Raw genomic sequence first — 23,757 nt, 5'->3', positions numbered from 1 at the left:
AAACTTGGGAGCAGCTTTGTTAACTGCTTAGGTCAACAGAATATGGTAGAAGTGATGTTTTGTGACTTTTAAAAATAGGTCATAAAACACAGTAAAGGAAACAACAGAGTGAAAAGGCAACCTACACAATGGGAGAAAATATTTGTAAACCATATATCTGATAAGGAATTAACCTCCAAACTATGTGAGGAACTCCCACAACTCAATAGCCAAAAAAACAAAAAAACAAAAGTAAAACACCCAAGAAGCAAACTGATAACCTAATTAAAAAATGAGCTAAGGACTTGAGTAAATGTTTCTCCAAAGAAGACATACAAATGGCTGACAGGGATATGAAAAGATGCTCAACATCACTAATCATCAGGAAAATGAAAATCAAAACCACGATGAGATATCACCCCACACCTGTTAGAATGGCTACTATTTAAAAAACGAAAGATATTAAGCGTTGGCAAGAATTTGGAGAAATTAGAATCTTTGCATACTGTTAGTGGTAATACAAAATGGTGCACCTGTTACAGAAAACAGTATGAAGATTCCTCAAAAAATTAAAAATAGAACTACCATCTGACCCAGCAATCCCACTTCTGGGTATTTATCCAAAAGAATTGAAATCAAGATCTTGAAGAGATGTTAGCACTACCATGTTCACTGCAGCATTATATACAATAGCCAAGATGTGAAAACAACCTAAATGTCCATCAACAGATGAATGGATAAAGAGAATGTGGTATATACATACAATGGAATACTATACAGCCTTAAAAAAGAAGGAAGTCCCGTCATATGCTACGACATGGATAAACCTTTATGACATTATGCTAAGTAAAATCAGCCAGTCACAGAAAGACAAATACTACATGGTTCTACTTATATGAGGTATCTAAAATAGATTCATAGACTCAAAGAGTGGAATAGTGTTTGCCAGGGACTGGAGAAAAGGGGAAATGGGCAGTTACTAATCAACAGGCATACAGTTTCAGTTAAGCAACATGAATAAGTTTTCTGAAGATTTCATACCTTATACCTTTTATTTCTTTTTCTTATCTTAGTTAGGATCTCCATTGTGATGCTAAATATAAGTGATAGCAAACTTCCCCCCCCGTATTTTAATGTCACAAATGGAAAGCTTTCAATGTTTCATAGTTAAGAATGTTTGTTGTAGCCTTTTTATAGATACATTTTATCAGATTAATAAAGTGCCTTTCTACCCCTAGACTAAATACTGTGTTTTTCCCCCCTGTGGACCATGAATAGATGTTGATATTTTTTCAAATATTTTTCTGTATCTATTGAAATTAATGCTTGACTTTTCTTCTTTAAACTGTTAATGTCTGTCTTCTTTAGTCTGTAAATTACACTGCTTGATTTTTTAAAATATTAAACAATCTTGCATGCCTAGAATAAATCCAAATTGACCATGGTAAGTTAACCTTTTTATATATTGCTGGGTTGATTTATTAATGTTTTGTTTAGAATTTTTGCATCTATGATCGTAACTCAGAGTGGCCACTGATTATCCTTTCTCACAATAAACATGAAGTGATTTTTTTTGGAAAAAAAAAAAAAGCTAGACCATAAAAATGCCACATATTTCTGCCTTATTCTCTTGGGTACTTGCTCTTGGAAGCTAGCCACCATGCTGTGAGGAAGCCCAAACTAGAAAATTAGACCATATGGAGAGGCCATGTGTGTGTAGGTGTTTCAACTGATAGTTCAGCAGAGGTCCTAGCTGAAAGCCAGCCCCAGACATTGTGGAGCAGAAACAAGCCACTACCACTGTGTCCTATCCGAATGCCTAACTCACAGAATCCATGAGCATAATAAAATTGTTGTTTTATGACAATAAGTTTTGCAGTGGTTTTTATGTAGCAATAAGTAACCTGAGAGAGGAAGGGAATGAAAATATCTTTGGGATTGTTCAAAGCATAGTTTCATAAGCAACATGGCATATTTTTGGGTAAGTGTGAGAAAAACATAACACAGTGACCAAGCTGGAATGTAGCAAGCTAGCTATGGCACACAGAGCTGCTCTTTTTGGGGAAAAAAACAACTACAAATACATGAATCCAAGACAACTAACCCAAGTTGTATTATTAGTAGTCAAAGAAACAATGAGATATTTTGTGAGAATTATTATTTATCAGTTTCCAACATTGGTCATCAAGAATTTCATGTCTTCTCAATGTGAACAGGACTGTAAATTAGCCATTTATTCTATACCTAGTCATAACTAGTATTATCAACCATAAAAGTAATGAATTCCTTCTTTGTCTCTCTCCTTAAAACACACCCACACATCTTAGAGATACTGAAATACAACCCTAGTTTAAATGAAACTGCTTTAGTCAAGTTTATTTGGATATGCTAAGAAAACAATTTGCTAAAAATATCTTTTTTGGATATCAAAAATTTCCCTACTTTAAAATATTTATCTTAACATGCCATATTTTTTAAAATAGAAAGAATGAAGGAGGAAAAACCCTGTAAGCCATTTGTTGTCCTACCCCTTAGGGATAAATGCTGTTAACGTTTTAATAATTTTTCCTTCTTGCCCTTCTTAATGCATACATAAAAACACAGTCAACACTATTTCAAAACGGAGTTCATATGGCATATACCATTTCATATCTTTCATTTTATACAAAATGACACTGTAAGCATTTTCCTGTGTCCTTAAAATATTCTTTCAAAATATTATTGAGTAAATAATATTTAATGGCTATACAATAAGTACATGCATTTTTAATTATTCCCTGGTTTTTTTTTTTTTTTTTTTTGAGACAGAGTCTCGCTCTGTTGCCCGGGCTAGAGTGAGTGCCATGGCGTCAGCCTAGCTCACAGCAACCTCAAACTCCTGGGCTTAAGTGATCCTACTGCCTCAGCCTCCTGAGTAGCTGGGACTACAGGCATGCGCCACCATGCCTGGATGATTTTTTCTATATATATTTTTAGTTGGCCAGATAATTTCTTTCTATTTTTAGTAGAGACGGGGTTTCGCTCTTGCTCAGGCTGGTCTCGAACTCCTGACCTCGAGTGATCCACCCGCCTTGGCCTCCCAGAGTGCTAGGATTACAGGCGTGAGCCACCTCGCCCAGCCTATTCCCTGGTTTTTGAGAATTTAGGCCATTTAAAAATTTTTGCTGCTATAAATAATATTGTAATGAAAATCTGCATATCATTCTTGGTTAGTAGAATTATCGGGTAAAAGGAACGAGCATTTCTTGAAGAAATCTAACTGCTTTCCAGAAAGGTGTGTTAAGTTACGTGCTACCAGCACAGTAAAAGAGTATCTAACTTAAAAAATCCTTACCAGCATTACTTATCTTAAAATCTAAGTTACAGACTTTGTAGATATAATAAGATGTCACAGACTTGGGATAAAAGATATTTTAGTAATTAATTTCTGATGTTGAATTCACAGTAATACACTTTGGCTAAAAGTTTAAGTTTCATTTGGGAAATAAAAAGTTTAAATTAGTGATACCTTGTACAGAAGAGATGACTGAAAATATGTGTTGAAAGGTTGAACCAATAAACAAATGAACTGAATGAAAGAACAAACAGCCTTAAGAGTCAAGGAACTTGAATTCTAAGTTTAAGTTACCATTGTTTGTGACCCTAGGTAAATTTAAACAGCTTTTCCTAACTCATTTTCTTCATCTCTAAAATAAAATGTAGTCTTACATCACAAGGATGTTAGAAAAGTAAACAAGGAAAGAAACATAAGACAATGCTTTAAGAATATAATCTCCGAAGTCAAACTGTCTAGGTTCATTCAATTCCTGTCTTTTATTAGTTGGGTGACTATGGGCAATTTATTAATTTGTTGGTGTGTCAGTTTTTTCATCTGTAAAATGGACATGATGATACCTACTTCATATAATTGTGACAATGAATAAATGAAAAAATCTATGTGAAAGCACTCAAGGTTAGAGGTTATTAAACTGGTATCTACAAAACCTTAAAAAGAACATGCTGTTTTATATACATGTGCGTTTGGTGGTAGGGCAGAATTATCAGAGTTTTCAGATTCAGGAAGAGGTTCATGTTCCCCTAAATTTAAGGGCTTCTATTATTGTATGTTCATTATTATCTATGAAGCACTACACAAACACATGTATAAAAATGTAGTTAACACAGGATGGCATCAGATGATAGAAAAGAGCACTGACTCTGGAATCTGATAAGGCTCAAGTTCAAATCCTGGATTCACTATTTACTGACTCTACAACCTTGTACAAGTTATCTTACTTATTGGTCTCAGTATTCTCATCTGGAGAGTAGTTTGACTATCTTCATGAAGTAAAATAAAAAGTATTGTTCCTGAAATACTTTATAAGTATTCAGTAAATGACAGGCATTATTATGATATTCTAATATTTCCAATAAAATTAACTTCCATATACAAAATAAAATCTTAAGTACAGTTACAAAATGTCAACTAAAAAAAACAGATTATTCATGTATATGTGAAAATTATATTCCAGGATCTTACCTTTCCTCATAGCTAATACTGCTGTGTAGGAATAATGACAATGCTCCTATAAGTATGTAATGTACCAAGCACCCACAAAGCACAGAGTGTGCAGAAAAATAATTTAGCACAAACACAAGCAAATTATTCCCCTCAACTCCATGATTACAATGAACAACATGGGTTTTTTAAACCAATGTTCCTCACATCACTTAGCTGCCTGTTGCAGAGCGGTGTGGCTGCATTGGTGTTCTGCTTATTCCCTGCCTTTAAAGCTGCATCTCTTCTTGCTTGCTCAAGCAGAACTCTTGCTCTTTCTTTAAGTTCTTCTTGTCTAGATAACATTCGATGCTAAAAGCAAAGACACAGAATTAGAAGCCAGGGGAAAAAAAAAAAAAAAGAGTGCGAACATCTAATCTACATTTGTAAACTAAGTAAAGGTTAGACAATCTATTGAAGTAATAGAGGTCAGGAATAGGACTGTAGCATCATTAGATTACCTATAGAGAATATTAATGTTGACTAGAAACTGAAATGAATACATAAATCTTGACATAAAGAAAATATATCTTTACTGTCTAAAACTGCATTAGATTTAGTCGCAATTTTATTAGAATATACTCTCATAAGATATAAGGTCCATATATGTTATACATATTCTCCATATTTGCTCAAAAATATAATTTGACAATCAAAAACATTTCTAAAAGTTCAATTATATTTTTATAGCTTTATAGAATTGATAACAATGTGTCTTCCAAATTTGTATATTGATAGATATTAAATATCTATGGCAATCATCCTTTAAATTCTTGACAATATTTATAGAAAATTCAAACATCATATTTTATAAAAAAAAAAAAAAAAGTAAAACTGGTTTTCTCCATTGCTCACTGTCCTGACAACAACACAATTAACCATATCAGAATTGGAAAAGTAGTCTCCTGATTAATCTGTAATTTTACAATGTAATTTTGGAGAACAGATTATTGGTCAAAAATAGAAATCAGTTCTTAAATTCATTAACCCAAAACACAAATATCCCTACTCTTTATAGTCCCGATTCCTTTTTTTCCCTACTAAAATCACCAATCAGAGTAATTGCTGTTACTCTGATACTTAATTTCTGTTATTTCCCTTTCATTGTATAGCTTTGGTTCAATCATAAGTAGAACTTACAGTCATGGAAAAGAAAATATTAATAGTAAACTTATTACTTTATTTGGTATTATGTGAAACTACCTTTCTTTTGAAGATTAGTACAGCATTTTTGGGTTTCTTTGTGATCCTTATATTTTATAACTATTTTTAAAAGCTTTTATCTGTAATCTTAAAAAAGATTTTTCTTAAAGTATATAATTCAGTGGTTTTTAGTATATTCACAAGATCATGAACTATCAACTACCTAATTCTGGAACATTCTTATCACTCAAGATTTTAAGAGGATTAAATGAAAATTCTTAACTTAATAGATACCAATGAAATGTGTAAATGATAATGATAGACTCTAAGTTCATGTTGATAGAACGTAATAGAATCGGTCATTGCATTCCGACTGGTTACAATATCAACAATGTCTCAAAAACAAGTAAAATTAATTAGATGACCACTGCATTTTCAGTCAAGAAGTCAGGCTGTTAATCTCTCTTCCACCAATAACAAACAATGTAACACTGAGCAGGTCCCTTAGAAATTACACTGCATTCCAGGCCGGGCGTGGTGGCTCACGCCTGTAATCCTAGCATTCTGGGAGGCCGAGGCGGGTGGATTGCTGGAGGTCAGGAGTTTGAGGTCAGGAGTTCGAGACCAGCCTGAGCAAGAGTGAGACCTCGTCTCTACTAAAAATAGAAAGAAATTATCTGGACAACTAAAAAAAATATATATAGAAAAAATTAGCCGGGTGTGGTAGTGCATGCCTGTAGTCCCAGCTACTCGGGAGGCTGAGGCAGGAGAATAGCTTGAGCCCAGGAGTCTGAGGTTGCTGTGAGCTAGGCTGACGCCACGGCACTCACTCTAGTCGGGGCAACAGAGTGAGACTCTGTCTCAAACAAAAAACAAAAAAAAAAACTATACTGCATTCCATTACATGATGTTTAAGACCTTTGGAGTCAGACAGATCTGGGTTCAAATACCAGTTTCATCACTTAATTGTGGGCAAGTTACTAAATCTCTCTAAGCCTCAGTTTCCTCATTTATAACATGAGGATAAAAATAAAAATAGACCAATTCTCACAAGGATCGTGTAAAGATTAAATAATAAGAGTAATGGGTTGGGCATGGTAGCTTGCACCTGTAATCCTAGGACTTTAGGAGGCTGAGGTGGGAGAATCACTGGAACTCAGGAGTTCGAGACTAGCCTGAGCACCATAGTGAGATCCACCCCCTGTCCCTATAGAAAATAAAAAAACTAGCCAGGCCTGGTGGCACACACCTGTAATAACAGCTACTTGGGAGGCTGAGGCAGGAGGATCGCTGGAGCCAGGGGTTTGAGATGGCAGTGAGCTATCATGATGCATACCACTGCACTCTAGCCTGGGCAACAGAGCAAGACTCTGTTTCCAAGAGAAAAAAAAAAAAAGAGTAATGTACTGAGCACTGGCACATGGATGATAAGCACTGAATAAATGTTAACTATTATTATTTTTATAATGTCTCAGTTTCCTTATCTCTGAAATGAGGGGACTTAGAGTAGATCATCTTTAAGATCCCACTTGCTCTGGATTCTGTGATTCTGTAGTCCTTTAGTGATTCCAACTAGCTACATAGACAGTGAAAAACTGCACTTTGGCCTTAAAAGCACATAAACACAAATTTTTTTTCTGGTTAGAAATATGATTCACATTCATTATAGAGATTTTAGAAAATATATACAAGTAAAAAGAAAAATAATTAGTAATCCTGGCACCCATAGATAGTCACTGTAGAATCCTGCTTTTTTCACTTAATATTCTATTGTGAGCATCTTCTCATGGCCTTAAATATTTTTTTGAAAATATGATTTTTAACTGGCTACCTAACATTATATTGTATAGATACATCATACTTTAGTTAACTTGTCTTATTTCATCAAAAATTTAGGTTGTATACAATTTTTTTACTATAATAAATAATGTTTTTATGAATATCTTTATAGGTAAATTTTTATATACAATTCTGCTTAACTCTTTGGGAAAAATTCCTGCAAGTAGATTTGAGGAGCTTGATGAACATTGCTAAATTGCCCTTCAGTAACTGGCTTAAATCTGGGCCATGATTATTTTTGAGTGCCATTAAGGTCAAAAATGAAGAAATGTTGTGAGCATCAAGTTCGGAAGCATAGACTTTGGAGACAAGGTTGATTTTGAATTCAAAATTTAACACTTATTATATGACCTTAGGTAACTCTGTAAACCCCAGATTTCTCATATATAAAAGAGGATTCAACCACTTATGTCATGGGTTGTAAAGTTTAAAAGAGATATATGTAAGGTATACAACTGTCATCACGTGTACTAGGTACTCAAATGGGCACCATTATGACTTTGTTAAGTCTATAAAGCCACATTAAGTTACCAAATTTCCTCTAACTTAATGCTATTAATTATAAGATTCACCATTGTTTTATGAACCAAGAACAAACACTGCTAATTAAACTCTGATATACTGTTGTAATATCTTCATTTCAGAGAAGTTAAAATGTAAAAAGATGTGTATCTGAGAAGTGAAATACAGACTACAAAAGAGAAATAGATTTTTTTTTTTTTTTTTTTTACTTGACACGCTTTTATTTTAGCCCTTGCATCCCCCTCCCAGGCCACCTGACATCTCTCTCCCCTCCCAAGCCCAGAGGCAGCCTGACTTCATCTCGTGCTTTGGTAGGGGGACATCCCCCACTACTGTGCCCCAGGAGACCAGGGCCACTGTACCCTGAGAGTTTGTAAACCTGCACTAGGACGGGGGCTCACACCTCACCCCACCAGCTGAGTCTGCCAGGCACGGGGCTCTGGGCTGCTAACACTCCTCCAGAAACAGATTTTTAATTGTCTAAAATTTAGCTGCTACATACAATTTTAAAAACCTGCCAAATGTCAGCAACTATATTACAATTTTTGTTCTTAGACATTACTTTTGCCAAACTAGTGCTGAGAAAACCCTTTAAAGTACCCTAAAAGCAAAATTCTGACCAAACAGATGGCCAATGAGCAATCATCTATAGAGCTATAAACAGATGTTGCTTCTATCATCCAGTACAGCACTTTAATCATCTGAACAGAATCACAGTATGATAGAGTTTTAGATCTAAAAGGGCTCTTAAAGATTATTTCATTTAATATGTCGAAGGAAAGATTGAGAGCATTTAAATGGCCAGTTAACATGTCATACTGCTAATTATTGGCAATAAACATCTAGTGATTGACAGTTGCAGAATTTGGTAATTGATCAATGTTTAAAAATTAAAAATACTCTGGACTGGGAAACAGTAAATCTGGATTCTCATTGGTCAATTTCTAACTTTAACTAAATACATCTGCCTTAAAATCTGCTTTATAAGAAAAATCTGTATTGGATATTACAATTTAGGCTTACCAAATTCTGCAACTGTCAATCACTAGATGATTACTGCTTATCTACTGCGTATGGACACTATGCTGTCCTGAAAACTTTAAGACAGGTTTAGCTACTTAGGACCTTTGATTAGGATAACAGGGGCTTGCTTTGATAGCTACTATATTTCTTTGATTCTAAGATGCAAATTTTTTCTCAACACCTCTGAAAACTTATAAGTGATAGCATCTTACAATCTCTGTCATTCAGGTGGTAGTCAAGACATAGTTTTCTACCTGTAAATTGCTTAATATTTCTGATGACAATTCCTTGATGTTTCAGTCAACAACTACTTGAGTACTATTTGAAAAAGAATTATAATTCCAGGTTATTGTCTAAAAATCTTGGCACCTTCTGGTAAAGTAAAGAAGTGAGTATTAATGACTTGGAAGAAAATCCCAGAGACAGTTGTGGAGAAATGCTGTAATTCTGAGGTTCTCAAATATTTTGGTCTCAGAATCTCTTTATATGCTTAACAATTATTGAAGATCCCAAAGAACTTTTGGTTATGTGGGTTATATTTATTGATATTTGTCATTTGGGAAATTAAAACTGAGAAATTTATAAACATTTACTTTTTTCATTTAGAAATAGCTGTAATAACCCCATTAGCTGTTAACATATTTTAATAAAAAACTAACTACTTTAAAAACAAACAAAAATTGAGAACTGGGATTTATTTGTGGGCTTAAAATATTATATTATAAACTTTAAATATAGAGCAGGTATATTTCATGTTTTTCTATAATGGAAATTATACTTCATCTTTAATCATTTGTAAGGTCTTATTGTATTCTATGAACACAAAAAAGAAACCAAAACACAGAGTAACTATTTACTAAATATATATATTCATCATTCTAATTCACTTACCTGGACTGTTTTTGCAGAATGATCTGCATGATTTAAAGTTGTTCTATCAGCATCTGGATCAGATTCCGTCTGCCTCAGGGAAGTGTGTTTTTTCTTCGCAAGGTCTGCATCTCTACTGTATGAGTATCCAAGTTTAGAAGTAGGAGATAAACTTGGTTTTTTGATAGGTGATTCAGGATCTGATCTGCATTCTAAGGGTCTAGAATTCTCTAATTTTTCTTTCTCCACGTTACTACTGATGTCTAAAGTCTGACGCTTTTGCTCGTCTTTATCCTCACAAATAAAGGGTGGAGACATATCCTTTTTCTTATCACTACCATACATGTCACTTAATTCTAAAGTCTCAACTTTCAATAGTCTCTTCTTGCCTAACAAAACCTGTGCTTGGGTTGAATCTGTATTGGAACATATTCCAGGGTCATCGGATCCTGAAGTCCTTCCAGAGCTCTGCTGAGACTTTTGGGGTTCTATGTCACTTTTAGTCCTGCGACAGTAAGGGGAGGCTGTGCTTGGACTAAGGTGATCATCAGGAGTCTGATGCTCACTTTCTGACTCTCCAACCCCACTATCATGTACAAATACAGAGTCATCCTGCGATAAGAAGTCTACTGCTCCGCTGGTAGGCTGTTGCAGTTCAGGCTCCCGCTTCAGATCAGTAAGCTCTGCATAAAATTTTTCTTGATCAACAGAACTGTTTGTATCTGTTTCATAGTTTCCAACTTTATATGTGCTTTTACTGCTGTTTTCCTCTATCTGAACAACATTTAGTTCTTGGCCACTGAAATGTGCCCTTATTTGATAGAGATACGTCATAACAGTCAGTTTGTCAGGAATTGCTAACAAAACCATATCAGAAGGTTCCAATAACCGGGAAATTCCTATGCTGGCAAATCCATCGTATGCCTTCAAAGGAAGGAAAAACAAAAGGTATATTGAATAGTTCAGATAATCCATATATTTTAAAATAGCAAAATTTCAATAGGCTTTTTATTGTTATTGGAGGGTACATAATGTTACTGATATTACATCACAAGAAAAGAACAAAATTCTAAGAGTTAGAAATGGTACAAGTTGGGTACATGCAAGGGAAAAATGTTTACTAAATAACAATTGAAATATTTTTTCCAATAAAGGAAATAAGAAAAAAATGAGTTAAATTTTTAAAAAAATCTTAGAATGGATTTTTGAGATAAGGAACTAAGGTACGAAGAAATATTAAACTAATCAATCCATCCTGAGCTTTATCATTCCTATCAATCTCTCATTTCCATGGTCATGTAATTGCACTGATTTGTGAAGAAAAAGCATAGCTAGATAAGTCAAAAGAACCACTAGATTATGTAATATAAAATACAAATAAATGTTACTTAAGCCTAAAAACACAGAAACATTTTTTAAATGCTCAATTAAGATTGACTTTCATAATAAGAGTGACTTCATTTTTACTTCATCCATTTTGGAAAGAATGAAATGTTTTGAGTAGTACAACTCAGTTGAGAATGTAAGGCTGCATTGTATTACTTTTGTTCGCCTTTAAATGACTGTGGAACATCAGGTTTTTCTAGTTTTCAAGAATCAAAGCTGTTTCTCAATTTACAATTAATTATTACTATCCTGAAGTAACCCTTGAAAACAACATTGTGTTGCTAGGAAGCATTAAAAATATACAGCTAGAGGTTTAGATATACTCTCAGAGAAAGTAAGAATCCTCTAGATATATTCTTGCTTTGGGATATAAAATGTCTATTCTTTTTAACAACCTAGATTTAGGATCATAATTCAAAGTTTTTCTTAAAAGAAATGTTATGAAATTATATAACAATTTAGAAGGAAATCAGTCTTTTGCACTTACATGTTAAAGTACATTTCTACCTTTGAATTTAATCCTTCTTCCAGTAGTTTAATAAATGTAGTAGAGTAAGTAAGAAAGAAAATGAAATATAAATTGTGATACTAAAAACCTCTTCAATTTTCACAGCACTAGGCTTCATAATATAGGTACCTCAAAATATTTACTAGAGAGAATGGCTCAGTTGGTGTGCATGTATAGGCTTGTTTGTTATTTTACGTGTTTTAGGAAAATTAAAGTCATTTTCTTCCTCATGTGTCTTCTTGACAACTTGATTGACAGACATCAATTGCAGACCATCAGGAAAAGCACCACAGGCAGTATTCTAAACATTTCCCAATTATCTAAAACACTGACATATTGGTTAAGATCAGATGTCACAGGTAAATATCTTTTTTTATTCAGCGCTTTTTACAGACCTGGGAAAATGATTAACTTCCTTGTGGGGAAACTCCTGCTGGTGTTTTGCTTCATGTAGCAATTCATTTTAGGTACACTAATTGCACTAAAAAACATTTAAAAACAAACCAGGTTTCTTGTAAGTGAGGTCAAGACTTTATAAAAGAATTTCCCCATAGGTTAACCTCTTCTGCTATGGTGAACCACATACTATCTTTTTAGCTGTTTGTGTGTGGAGAAAAAAGAGGTCTTTCAAAGTAAATTCATGCCTATGTTATTTCATTGGTAAGGAGGAGTCACTGCCAGATTTATTATGCATCTACATGGAACTTAAGACACAGGCATTGTTTCCTGTGCTACTTTAGGTCCAATTAAGGGCACATGGGGTCATTTGGGAAGAACTGCGTGAAACTGAAGTAATCTGGAGGTAGCAACTGAGATATTCAATGTAGGTATCAGACAAGAAGTTGCAAGTGATAAAAAAGGAAAACTATGTAACAATTATTTATTGAATAGTGCAATGAATAGAATCATCAAAGTTACATGCCTTTCCAAAAGCCATGATTATCTGCCCTAGAAGACATAACTGAAAACAATTTTTAATGGGATATTCTTCTCTATGTAGTAATATGCAAATCCAAGATACACTCACTATCATTAAGTTCATGAAAAACTAATGTAAAGAAGTGTGACCTAAGCCTTAATGAGATTCCCCATATTCTTTAAAAATATATAGGTAGGTAAAATCAACAATGTTTTCTTTTCAAAATTTTGAACAGTAAGTTGATAGCTCCACTTTATAAAAATAATGTTTTATTTTATAATGCTTATATACATATTTAAATTAGCCTAGCATTTCATTCAAATGCAAGAAAATGCAGGCAAAGAACTGTCATATTTAAGATATATTAATAATTTAGGCTGGGCGTGGTGGCTCAAGCCTATAATCATAGCATGCTGGGAGGTGGGAGGATTGCTTGAGCTCAGGAATTTGAGACCAGCCTTAGCAAGAGTGAGACCCAGTCTCTACTAAAAATATAAAAATTAGCCAGGCATGGTGGCACGTGCCTGTAGTCCCAGCTACTCGGGAGGCTGAAGCAGGAGCATCATTTGAGCCCAGGAGTTGGGGGTTGCAATGAGCTATGATGGTGCCACTGCACTCTACCTGGGGCAACAGAGTGAGACTCTATCTCATGCCCCACCCCCCTGCAAAAAAGTGTGTGTGTGTGTGTGTGTGTGTGTAGCTTAATGAAAAAGAAGGCATTTCACTTTAATAGACATAGGATCTTCAAAATTATACAAGAAACAATTCATGAGAATGACTTACTTTGTAACATGCTCATCAGAAGAGTGATTTCTACAAAGAAAATTATACTGACTTTTATAGATTACTTTTGGTGACATATTTCGGTAAAAACTTGGCAGTTTTTAAATGTATTACTACAGGGCCAGCAATATATATTTGCAAACAAACAAGAACTTTTTGATGGCTATACAAATTTTTGCTTTTAGAGAGCAATAAAGGTAAAAAATTGTTTTGAGGTTGGGTACAGTGGCCCACACCTGTAATCCTAGCACTTTGGGAGGCTAAGGCAGGAGGATCACTTGAGCCTAGGAGTTCGACGTTATAGTAAGCTATGTTTGTGCCAATTAAACTCACCTAGGTGACGGAATGAGACCCCATTTCTTAAAAAAAATTGTTTTCATTCAAATTCTTCTCTTATTAATGAAAAAAATTAATGATTAATTCATTAATTAATGAAAAACAAGGCATTTCACTTTAGTAGACATAAGCTATTAACTGAACTTCTATCAAAATTGAAGACTTTTTTTTATCACTAGTGGTTTTAATTATCTAATTTAAAGTATGTTAAAAACTTTAAACCAGAGTTAACCACTTTCTCTCATGACCCCTTTTGGCAATGGATCCCTTCTCAAAATAATGTTTTATGTGCATAAAATATATAGAATTACAAAAGGAACCAATTATACTGAGAAATACAACCATAAAAATATTAGTTAAACCAAATGTGGGAACCAGTAATATATGTGCCTTTTGTGAATGCATTAATTAATATAATTTTGAAGAAGAGATAATCTTAAAAGGTATTTGGAGATATCTGCAACAGCTGTAAGCATGATGTGAAAATATCTGTGATTTCTAAAGGTGACATAGTCTCAGGCATGGCTAATACTATTATGGTTTGTTGCCTAAGCTTATAACTGAAGGAAAAGCTAAATTTCAGTTGAAGAATTATAAAAATAAAATGTATTCTTTCCCCCAACCATGTTCAAGGACCCCCTGAATTTTATCCACAGATCATAGATTAATAGTTCTTAGTCTAAGCAACAATACATTTCATTAGTTTTTCAGATGAAGAATTCAATTTAGTGCAAAAGAACACTGAGTGCCTACTGTGTGCTGAGTTAGGTGCTTCCCTTGCTGTGCATAGAAAATCACACTGTACTTGCACTGGGTTAAACAGATATGTCAGCCTATAGCCACAGTCAGCTAGCCCTGGGAGAGTCTAGCAACTCAGCCCTACACAGCTGCCCTGATGGCTAAAAGGATCAATACCCATCTCCATCCTCTCACCAATACCAGTTGGGAAGCTATGATCTCAGTATATTAATTAATTACATAGAAAAATACACAGTCATGTGTCATTTAACCACAGGGACACATTCTGAGAAATGCATCATCATGTAATTTTGATGTTGTGTGAACCTAGATGGTATAGCCTACTACACACCTAGGTTATACAGTATAGCCTATTGCTCCTAGGTTACATATCTGTATAGCATGTTACTGAATACCAGAGACAACTGTAACACAGTGTTAAGTATCTGTCTATCTAAACATATGTAAACATATAGAACCTAGGCACTCTCTCTGGCTTCCCATTAGGCTCCTGCTTTCATCCCTTCCTAACATATTTTTCTAAACTTACATAATAGTTACGGCACACCAGTTTTGGGTACATTTTTTTAAAGCTAAATCTTAGAATAAAAGGAATATGCTTTAACAAATATTTAACTGTTTTTTTGTTGTTGTTGTTGTTTGTTTGTTTTTGAGACAGAGTTTCACTCTGTTGCCCAGGCTAGAGTGCCCTGGCATCAGCCTAAAGCTCACAGCAACCTCAAACTCCTGGGTTTAAGCAATCCTGCTGCCTCAGCCTCCTGAGTAGCTGGGACTACAGGCATGCACCACCATGCCCCGCTAATTTTTTCTATATATAATTTTAGTTGTCCAGATAATTTCTTTCTATTTTTAGTAGAGACGGGGTCTCACTCTTGCTCAAGCTAGTCTCGAACTCCTGACCTTAAGTGATCCTCTCACCTCGGCCTCCCAGAGTGCTAGGATTACAGGCGTGAGCCACCTCATCCAGCCTATTTAACTGTTAATGAAGGTCCTACACACATTATAATCTGATGCCAGCCTGGCACTTATTGTGATCTTTAAAGTCCAAGGTAAATCAGAGTAGACCATGCATCCTATTTGAACTGCAGGAAGCAGACAACTTTGTGTGAGCTATAGTTATGACTTACAAAACAGCCTCACTTTCTCCAAATTAATAAAAACCTGCAGAGAAGCCAAAATTGAAACGATGTATTTTTTTTCCTCAGCAATTCTTACCTTTTTGTTGTTCTCTTTAATATCTTGAGGATTCAGAGACTTGTAGTCACTGAGGGAGAAAATGGCACAGTGGGTATATGTAGTATTTGATAAAAACAGCTGTTTTTAAAACAAACTGAATCTAAAAATTTGACATGCAATAATACCAAAGAGTAACTAGCAATTTCACAGCAATTCAATCAACAAAACTAATAGTGTGGAAAATTAAGGAAATAAATAAATAAATAAAAACAGTGATTACATGTTTCATTGCCTGAAGCTTTCCATCTAAAAGAGAAGTTAAGGCAGGGGACCAGAGACTAGCCTTGACAACCAAATTTACTATGAGGTAATCCCTTGTTGTCAATGTACAAAGAGCTACAGGCTTATTTGTCTCATCTCATTTTAACACTAACACAATTTTCATAATAATTTGAAGTCAGTTCTTTGCATGAGGTTAAGGAGAAAAACCATTTTCTTTAAAAAGAGAAAAGATTGTTTTTAGGTATCAAGAGGCAGAACTTTTCCTTCTGGCATACATTTCTTCTCTCAAAAAGCAAGAGGTGTGGGCAATAAAACAGAAACATAAAGTTAAGTATTTTAGGACACATGCTAAGAAATTATTTTATGTTCTTTTTAAAAATGTCTATGATTTACAAAATATTTATAGGGAGTGAAAAATATTTCCACTTACATTAAATCTGGTCTAAAGTGGTGTAATATTGCACAGAAAGATAAACCATTTCTCCATGATGTAGTAAAATTGGTGATTTTCACTCCCCGGTAGTTTTTCGTAACTTCTTTGCACCATACAAGCAATGACTGACTAGCATTTGGCTTTTGCCCCAAAACAGGACTTGGTATAGGACTTGGCTAGAAAAAAGAAAAAGAAGAAAACATTTAAAAGTATTTAATGGAAGATGAAAATTAACATTAATTGACCTAACCAGATCATTTGAACTCTTTGATGTCAGTTTAGGTCCTTCGAAACTGTCAATTCATGACAACTGTAACCTCCAAGAAGGAGACATAAATCTTAAGTTATTACCTTCAGTTTTAGCCCATGGCATTTGCCTGACAAGGATGCAAGATTTTAAACTTATACGTAAGAACACGCCAAGAGCTTTATTGACGGAAACATCATGTTAAAGTAGTTAAATATTTAAAGCTGAATGTGTAACTCTCACACCCAAAAAATTTTCTTCAATGCAATCATGCATAAATATGGTTCCTTTTTGACTAGCTTAAAAATAATGCACTTTGAAATCTAACTGTAGGGTAAATTTTCAGTAGTGGAGAGATTAAAATCATCCTACGTTTTTAAAATACAGTAATTATATATGTACTTTATACAAATAACACAATGCTGATATATTCAAAGATCCTTCTTATACATAAATTTAATGGTAGCAAAACAGTTTTAGAGTTATTCACAACAGTCAGGTGCTGGTAGCAACAATACACAACAATATATATTTTGGATATGCTCAAAATATCTTTTAATTATCACTGAGAGCTACTTTTGAATATGAAGTGAGTTAGTTGTATGTCTATGTTTTAAATCTTAAGCATATATTTGTCCCCATGTTCATAAACTTAAAAGAACAATAATGATAATAAAACTAAGACTATGTAAGATTTTATTCTAAACTTTCATTATTCTTAAAACCATGTCTTTTTTTCTTCTACTGAATAATAACTGCATTTTGTGATGATAACTTTAGGGGCTGATACAATGGAAAACTATACAGAAAACTACTAACTGTTTCTGGCCTTTAAATCTTCTATTAATTACAAGTGCTAGCTATGATAAAATTTAGACATAAAATAGAGGCCCTTTAAAGTAGGGTGAAAGGAGAACAATTATTAACATTTACCCCTAATATCATTTAAGTTTAACAAACTATTCTTATCAGACTGCTTTAAGAAAGACCAATGATGCCCCCACTTGACAAAAGCATGTTAATGCCAAACAATTAACATCATCAATCCACATAATTATGATTTATGCATTCACTGCTTCTGTGAGACAACTACTAAGAAATACCAAGGATGTAACTTCTCATTTTTTATTAACTGCCAGATTAACAAATTATTATATAAACAACCATAAATCTAGCAAAGTACTACTGTTCTTTAATCACCTCCACACGGTCAATGCTGAAAAATTCACAGGTCATAAAAATCAACAAGTTTGGATCAATTCTACTTAAAATGAAGGAGGTTAAAATGGAATTCCCAATATAGTAAACATACTTTAGAGTAAATACTAGCTCTTTTAACTAGCAATCTACCATGTATAAAAATAAACTATTAAGTATCTTTTCACCTTTTCCACTGTGACTTTCAAATCCCTCTAGTCACTTAACCTGTAAATAGAGTGGAGAGTTGTCTATGGATAAGCTAAGGGACCACTGAACTAGGCACAAACATTTTTTCTTAGGTTTTTCTATTACTTAAAGAATTGTCTTTATTAAATGTTTTTCTATATCAAATTATATTATTAAAGCATTCATTTATTCCAAGCATGGGTGGCATGTACATGGGCCAAATAATCGGCAACTATCATTACATCAATTCATTTCAATTGTCAGTAGCATGTATGTGGGTAATGTATAAATGTCATTATCACCATATGATCTAGAATGGCTTTCTATATATAAGAATTAAGGAAAATATATCTAGCAATGTCATTATGCTTATGAATATATCCCTGTTTCTAAGAAGCCTTAATATGAAAAGTCTAGAAGAACTAAACCAAATTTGAATTGGTTCTAATACAAAAGCATTGTGTTAAGGGGTGCTTAATGTACTTCCAACAAAGAGGTCATAGGCAATTTGAAGACACTTTGATGAAATTACAAATCAAATTTCTTTGGTTTGCAAAGAAAACAAAATTAAAGTAGAGCCATTGCTAAATGGATCATTCACCCCGAAATTGATGACCTTTCATCTAATATTTTGCAGAGGGTCATAAAAAAATTAGCAATTAAATCATTTTGAAACCTGTAGTATATAAGAGGATGAAATAGTTTGTTCCTTGTTACAGCCAGCCTTTGATCTTACAACAGATGCAACAAGTTACTTGGCTTCTTTATATCTCAGTTTCCTTTTGTAAAATGGGGATTATAATAGTAACTGTCTCGTAGTGTAACAAGATCTGCCTCACTTTTCTCCTGCCCATGATCTCTCTGATTATAAATACCACTGTCTCCCTTGATCACTCTCAACCACAAAGACCTTTTTTTTTTAAACAACTGATAACCAACTTATTAAAATACTTAATAGTTGACTTAAGCATCTACGATGGTGACTTCAACCTCAACTGTTAGGTCAATATTGGTGGAAGGAACTTGTTCAACAATCTTAGAAGGACGGTGCAAGTCAATGAGTCACTTGTGGATTCTCTTCTGGGAGCGATCCCATGTCTTAGAACTTTCACCACAAAGTGTTTTTCTTATAGTGATTCTCCAAGTCTTGGTATGCATCCAAACTGTCTTTTCTCTTTGAGATTCTTTTCTTTTACTTCTCTGATCAAGTCAGCATACATCTTCACCTAGGACTTTATACTGCAGCTGGTTTGGGTAATTCTAATTCAGTAAATCACCACCTCTGGCTCCACAAGTGTTTTTCCTTAAAAGCCACGGCTGCAGCAAGGCTTCCTGACCAACTTGTTCCTTGGAGATAGCGAACAGCTGTGAGAGAGAGAGAGAGAGAGAGAGAGAGAGAGAGAGAGAGAGAGAGAGAGAGAGAGAGAGGGAGAGAGAGAGAGAGAGAGAGAGAGGGAGAGAGGGGGGGAGAGGGGGAGAGAGAGAGAGAGGGAAAGAGAGAGAGAGAGGGAGAGAGAGGGGGGGAGAGGGGGGGGAGAGGGGGAGAGAGAGAGAGAGGGAGAGAGGGAGGGAGGGAGAGAGAGAGAGAGAGAGAGAGAGAGAGTGTGTGTGTGTGTGTGTGTGTCTGCAGCACCTGCGACAGTGTCTTTCTGAAAAAGGACCCACACTGACCTCTTTGTTGTTCTTTGGATATTCCAGACACATTCCCACCTTAGGGCCTTTGCATAGATTGTTCCATTTACCTGGTGCTCTCCTCTCAGATATCTGCATAGTTAACTCCAATCCAACCTTCCCCATTAGGCCTATTCAGACCATCCTACTTAAAAATGCAACCCATCGCCATCACCCAACCCAAACCCAGCACTCCTAATTCCCCTTACCTTGCTCTATTTTTTGGGTACTACTTACCATCTTCTTATGGTGCATATACTTTATTTATTATGCTTATTGGTTAATATCTATCTGCCCTTACTAAATAAAAGGTCCATGAAGTCAGGAATTTTAGTTTGTTTCATCTATTAACCTATCCCAAGTGCCCAGAACAGTATTACTACCATAAATGCATTATCAGCACTGAATTCCTGTTTTTGGAGTCTCCTTTGAAAATTTCAAAGGTCATGAATTTCTTCAAAATAATAAAAAGTTTCTTTCTTTCCTTCTTCTTCTTCTTCCTCCTCCTCCTCCTCCTCCTCCTCCTCCCCTTCCCCTTCCCCCTCCCCCTCCCCCTCCCCCTCCACGGCCTCCTCCTCCTCCCCTTCCCCTTCCCCTTCCCCCTCCCCCTCCCCCTCCACGGCCTCCTCCTCCTCCTCCTCCTCCTCTTCTTCTTCTTCTTCTTTTTTTTGCAAACAAAGCTTTAACTAGAAAATAATCTTGATACCTTGATATTCTATGTGCAAAATAGGGCACTTGCAATGCTTGGTAATGTATCTATTTCTTTGGTTTTGGTGAAAGTAGAAGTTCTGAATGATCCTGTAATTTATTACCTTCCAAAGATAGGAAGACATCAAAATCTGTCCATAAAAGGTAGAATCGAACTTTCAAATATAGATAATTTTAATCCATTATTTCTGTTAACAGCAGATTAAATGCTAAAGATAATAAAGCCATCTAGTTATTCTTCCTAACAATGACAGTAAGTTTCTTTCAGAAAACCTAGTCAAATAACTTGTTGCAAAATTTCCTGAATTTTAATAGAGAAATTTCCATTCCATTGTTACAGTTTCTTTCTCTTCTGCTGTCTCCCCTTCTTCCACTGATACAGCCATATATTCCTCTAGATATTGATTGCTCTAAATAGTTTTCTATCTCTACACTTTAAGCCGATTCATTCCCAGGATTCCAACTATCACTTCCATATAGATGATTCCCAATATATTTATAGTTCAAACTACCTCAAGTTGACATGTCCTTCCTATCATATAAACTTCAAACTTAATATGCTTAAAATTTTAATTATAACCTTTCCTTACAACTTGCTTATTTTCATTTCGTTTGCAAATGATACCGCTATTGTCTCATTGTGTAGACTTTTAATCTCAGAATCACCTTTGAATTCTTCACCTATTATTTCTTACTGGATAATTTATGGGTAGTTTTGGTCCTATTTTTGTTAAGTTTTTTGTTATTGTTTTGCTTGGGCTATCATAAAATCTTCCTTATAGTTCTTCCTTCTTCCAAATTCTCACTTAACTGACCAATTGTCATAAGCATGGGTCTTTTTTTTTTTTTTTTTTTTTTTTGAGACAAGGTCTTGCTCTGTTGCCCAGGCTGGAGTGTAGTGGCATGATCATAGCTCACAGCAGCCTTGAAATCATGGGCTCAAGTGATCCTCCTGCCTCATCCTCCCAAGTAGCTAGGGCTACAGGGACTATAGGTGTTCACCACTATGCCCAGCTAATTTTATTTTATTTTATTTTATTTTTTTGTAGAGCCAGGGTCTCACTTTTGCTCAGGCTGGTCTCAAACTCCTGGCCTCAAGCCATTCTCCCACTTTAGCCTCGCGAAGTGCTGGGATTACAGTCATGAGCTGCCGTGCCCAGCTAGCATCGGTCTTCTTAAAGCACAGCTCAAAGTCTATAATGGCTCTCAATAACATACAAAATGATAAGCATTGAATACTAAATCTTTTTCAGTGTGTTTTCTCTCTAGGATTATTTACCATTCTTTAAAATGGCTATGCTTTCCTGCCTAAACCCCAGCACCCCCACCTCCAATCTTTGGTCATATGGATCATCACTTCCACATAGATTATCTTCTGTCCCAAGTATAACTGCTATAATTCCACTCAGCCTTCAAGATTTAGTCAAATGTCATCTCCTATATGTAATCTCCCAATTCCCAGTCAGTAGGGAGTCCTTTTCAATGTTCCTTTGACTCTGTATCACTCTTTCAGCACTTACTAGATTTTTCTTTTACTACAATACATTCAATACACTACATTCAGTTCTTCTCTCTACAAAAAAGCTTACTAATTTTTCATTAATTCATAAAATATAAACTGAGCACCTACTATGTGCCACATGCAATGTTAAGCTCTTTATATGGATTAGCTCATTTAATCCTCACAACTCCTTTGAGATAGGTCCTCTTATTTCCAATTTACTGTTGAGGAAGGTCAAGTTATACAGCTAGGAAGCAGAGGAGTTAGAATCTACACCAAAGTGTTCTCACTCCAACGCCTGTGATTTTAAACAACATACATTTCACATTTCAAGATAATGCAGCTTTAGGACTTCCCCAGAAACTGTAAATTTCTTGAGACTACCAAATACCTTGGTCAACCTCTTATCTACTTCAGAGCTTAGATCACTGTCCTGTGTATGTTTAATTAATTGATTCAAAAAGGACAACTGATCCAAACAATTTACACCTCAAGAGTATTCTGTTAATAAAATCCTCTGTCCATTCTGTTAGATTTTAGATTATTGGCTAGAACTAGAATAAGAGCTAATTAAGTCCAGGGCAATAAGATTATATACTACCATAGCCAAAGTTATAAGACAGTTTGGTCTCTCTACTACTGATTCTTGGAGGCTTTCCCCAATTACTGCAAATCACATTTGAAGGAACTTTGGATATATCTTAGCAGTTGCTGAGTCCCCCAAAACAGCAGAAGTAAGAACAATAAGAACACTTGTATCTGTGCTGGCCTTAATTTTTTTCAAAGTGTTTTCATTCAAATCACTTTTGTATTCTCATAGTAAAACTGAAGTTAGGCTTTGTTATTCTACTACTGGGCAATCAGAAAGATTATACTATAATTAAAATAATATTGGAAGGAACTTCCACTTAAGGATTACCCTTGCTCTAAACACAATTTTTTAAAAAGTTTTACAAAATATTTTTTAAAAAACTTCTAATAAACATCAAATAATTATCTCCAAGTCAAGACATGGAGAGACTAGAAAACTAGAGAGTAAGTGAAGCTGTCAGTGCTGTTTTTACAATGGTTGACCAGGAAGAGTGAGTTGAGAGGTAGAGCTACACTTTTGGTGAACTCCCAATAGCAACACAAGCCCTATCCCCTACTCCCAAAGATAGAAAAAAATGAAATACAAAGATGAGAACAAAAGTAATAAAATAATAACTAAGAATACAATAGAGAAGATCAGCAAAGCCAAAAGTTGCTCTTTGAAAAGACAAAGTCAATTGAATGTCTAATGTGAATAACCAAGATAGAAAGAGGGAAGCAAATTTCTAGAAAAATATTGCTTACTGCCATAGATTCAAGAAAGAAACAGAAAACCTAAATAGTTCTATAACTATGAAAGAAATTGAATGTGGTTTTTTTTGGTTTTTTTTTTTTTTGAGACAGCATCTCACTCTGTCGCCCTGGGTAGAGTGCAGTGGTGTCACTGTAGCTCACTGCAACCTCAAACTCCTGGGCTCAAGTTATCGTCCTGCCTCAGCCTCCCAAGTAGCTGGGACTAGGAAATTGAATTTGTAATTAAAAACCTTCCCACAGTGAAAATTCCAGTTGGTCTCACTAATAAGTTTCACCAAACATTCATTTAAGGAAGATATCTCCAGTACTACATAAATTCTTCCAGAAAACAAGAAAAATGAGTTTATTCCTTAACTCATTTCATAGACCTAGTCAATCCTTATACCAAAACTCACTAGGAAAAGG

At 34.8% G+C, this 23,757-nt stretch overlaps 1 protein-coding gene across 8 annotated transcripts in view; it reads right to left on the bottom strand.

Moving 5' to 3' along the window:
• Positions 1–23,757, bottom strand: part of EHBP1 (EH domain binding protein 1) — a 323,665-nt gene that overhangs the window by 82,211 nt on the left and 217,697 nt on the right. For 7 of the 8 annotated variants that reach the window (XM_045549705.1, XM_045549702.1, XM_045549704.1 and 4 more), the window contains exons 11-14: positions 16,493–16,671; positions 15,820–15,868; positions 9,935–10,837; positions 4,685–4,828 (exon numbers count right to left, since the gene is read on the bottom strand). In XM_045549705.1, coding sequence (XP_045405661.1) covers positions 4,685–4,828; positions 9,935–10,837; positions 15,820–15,868; positions 16,493–16,671 — 1,275 coding nt within the window. The remainder of the gene's footprint in view (positions 1–4,684; positions 4,829–9,934; positions 10,838–15,819; positions 15,869–16,492; positions 16,672–23,757) is intronic. The other variant, XM_045549707.1, reaches the window with a different exon arrangement.

Source organism: Lemur catta, chromosome 4 (genome assembly GCF_020740605.2).
Source record: "Lemur catta isolate mLemCat1 chromosome 4, mLemCat1.pri, whole genome shotgun sequence".
Taxonomy (NCBI): domain Eukaryota; kingdom Metazoa; phylum Chordata; class Mammalia; order Primates; family Lemuridae; genus Lemur; species Lemur catta.
Note: the sequence above shows the minus strand (reverse complement) of the source record. Positions and strands in the feature narration are given on the sequence as shown.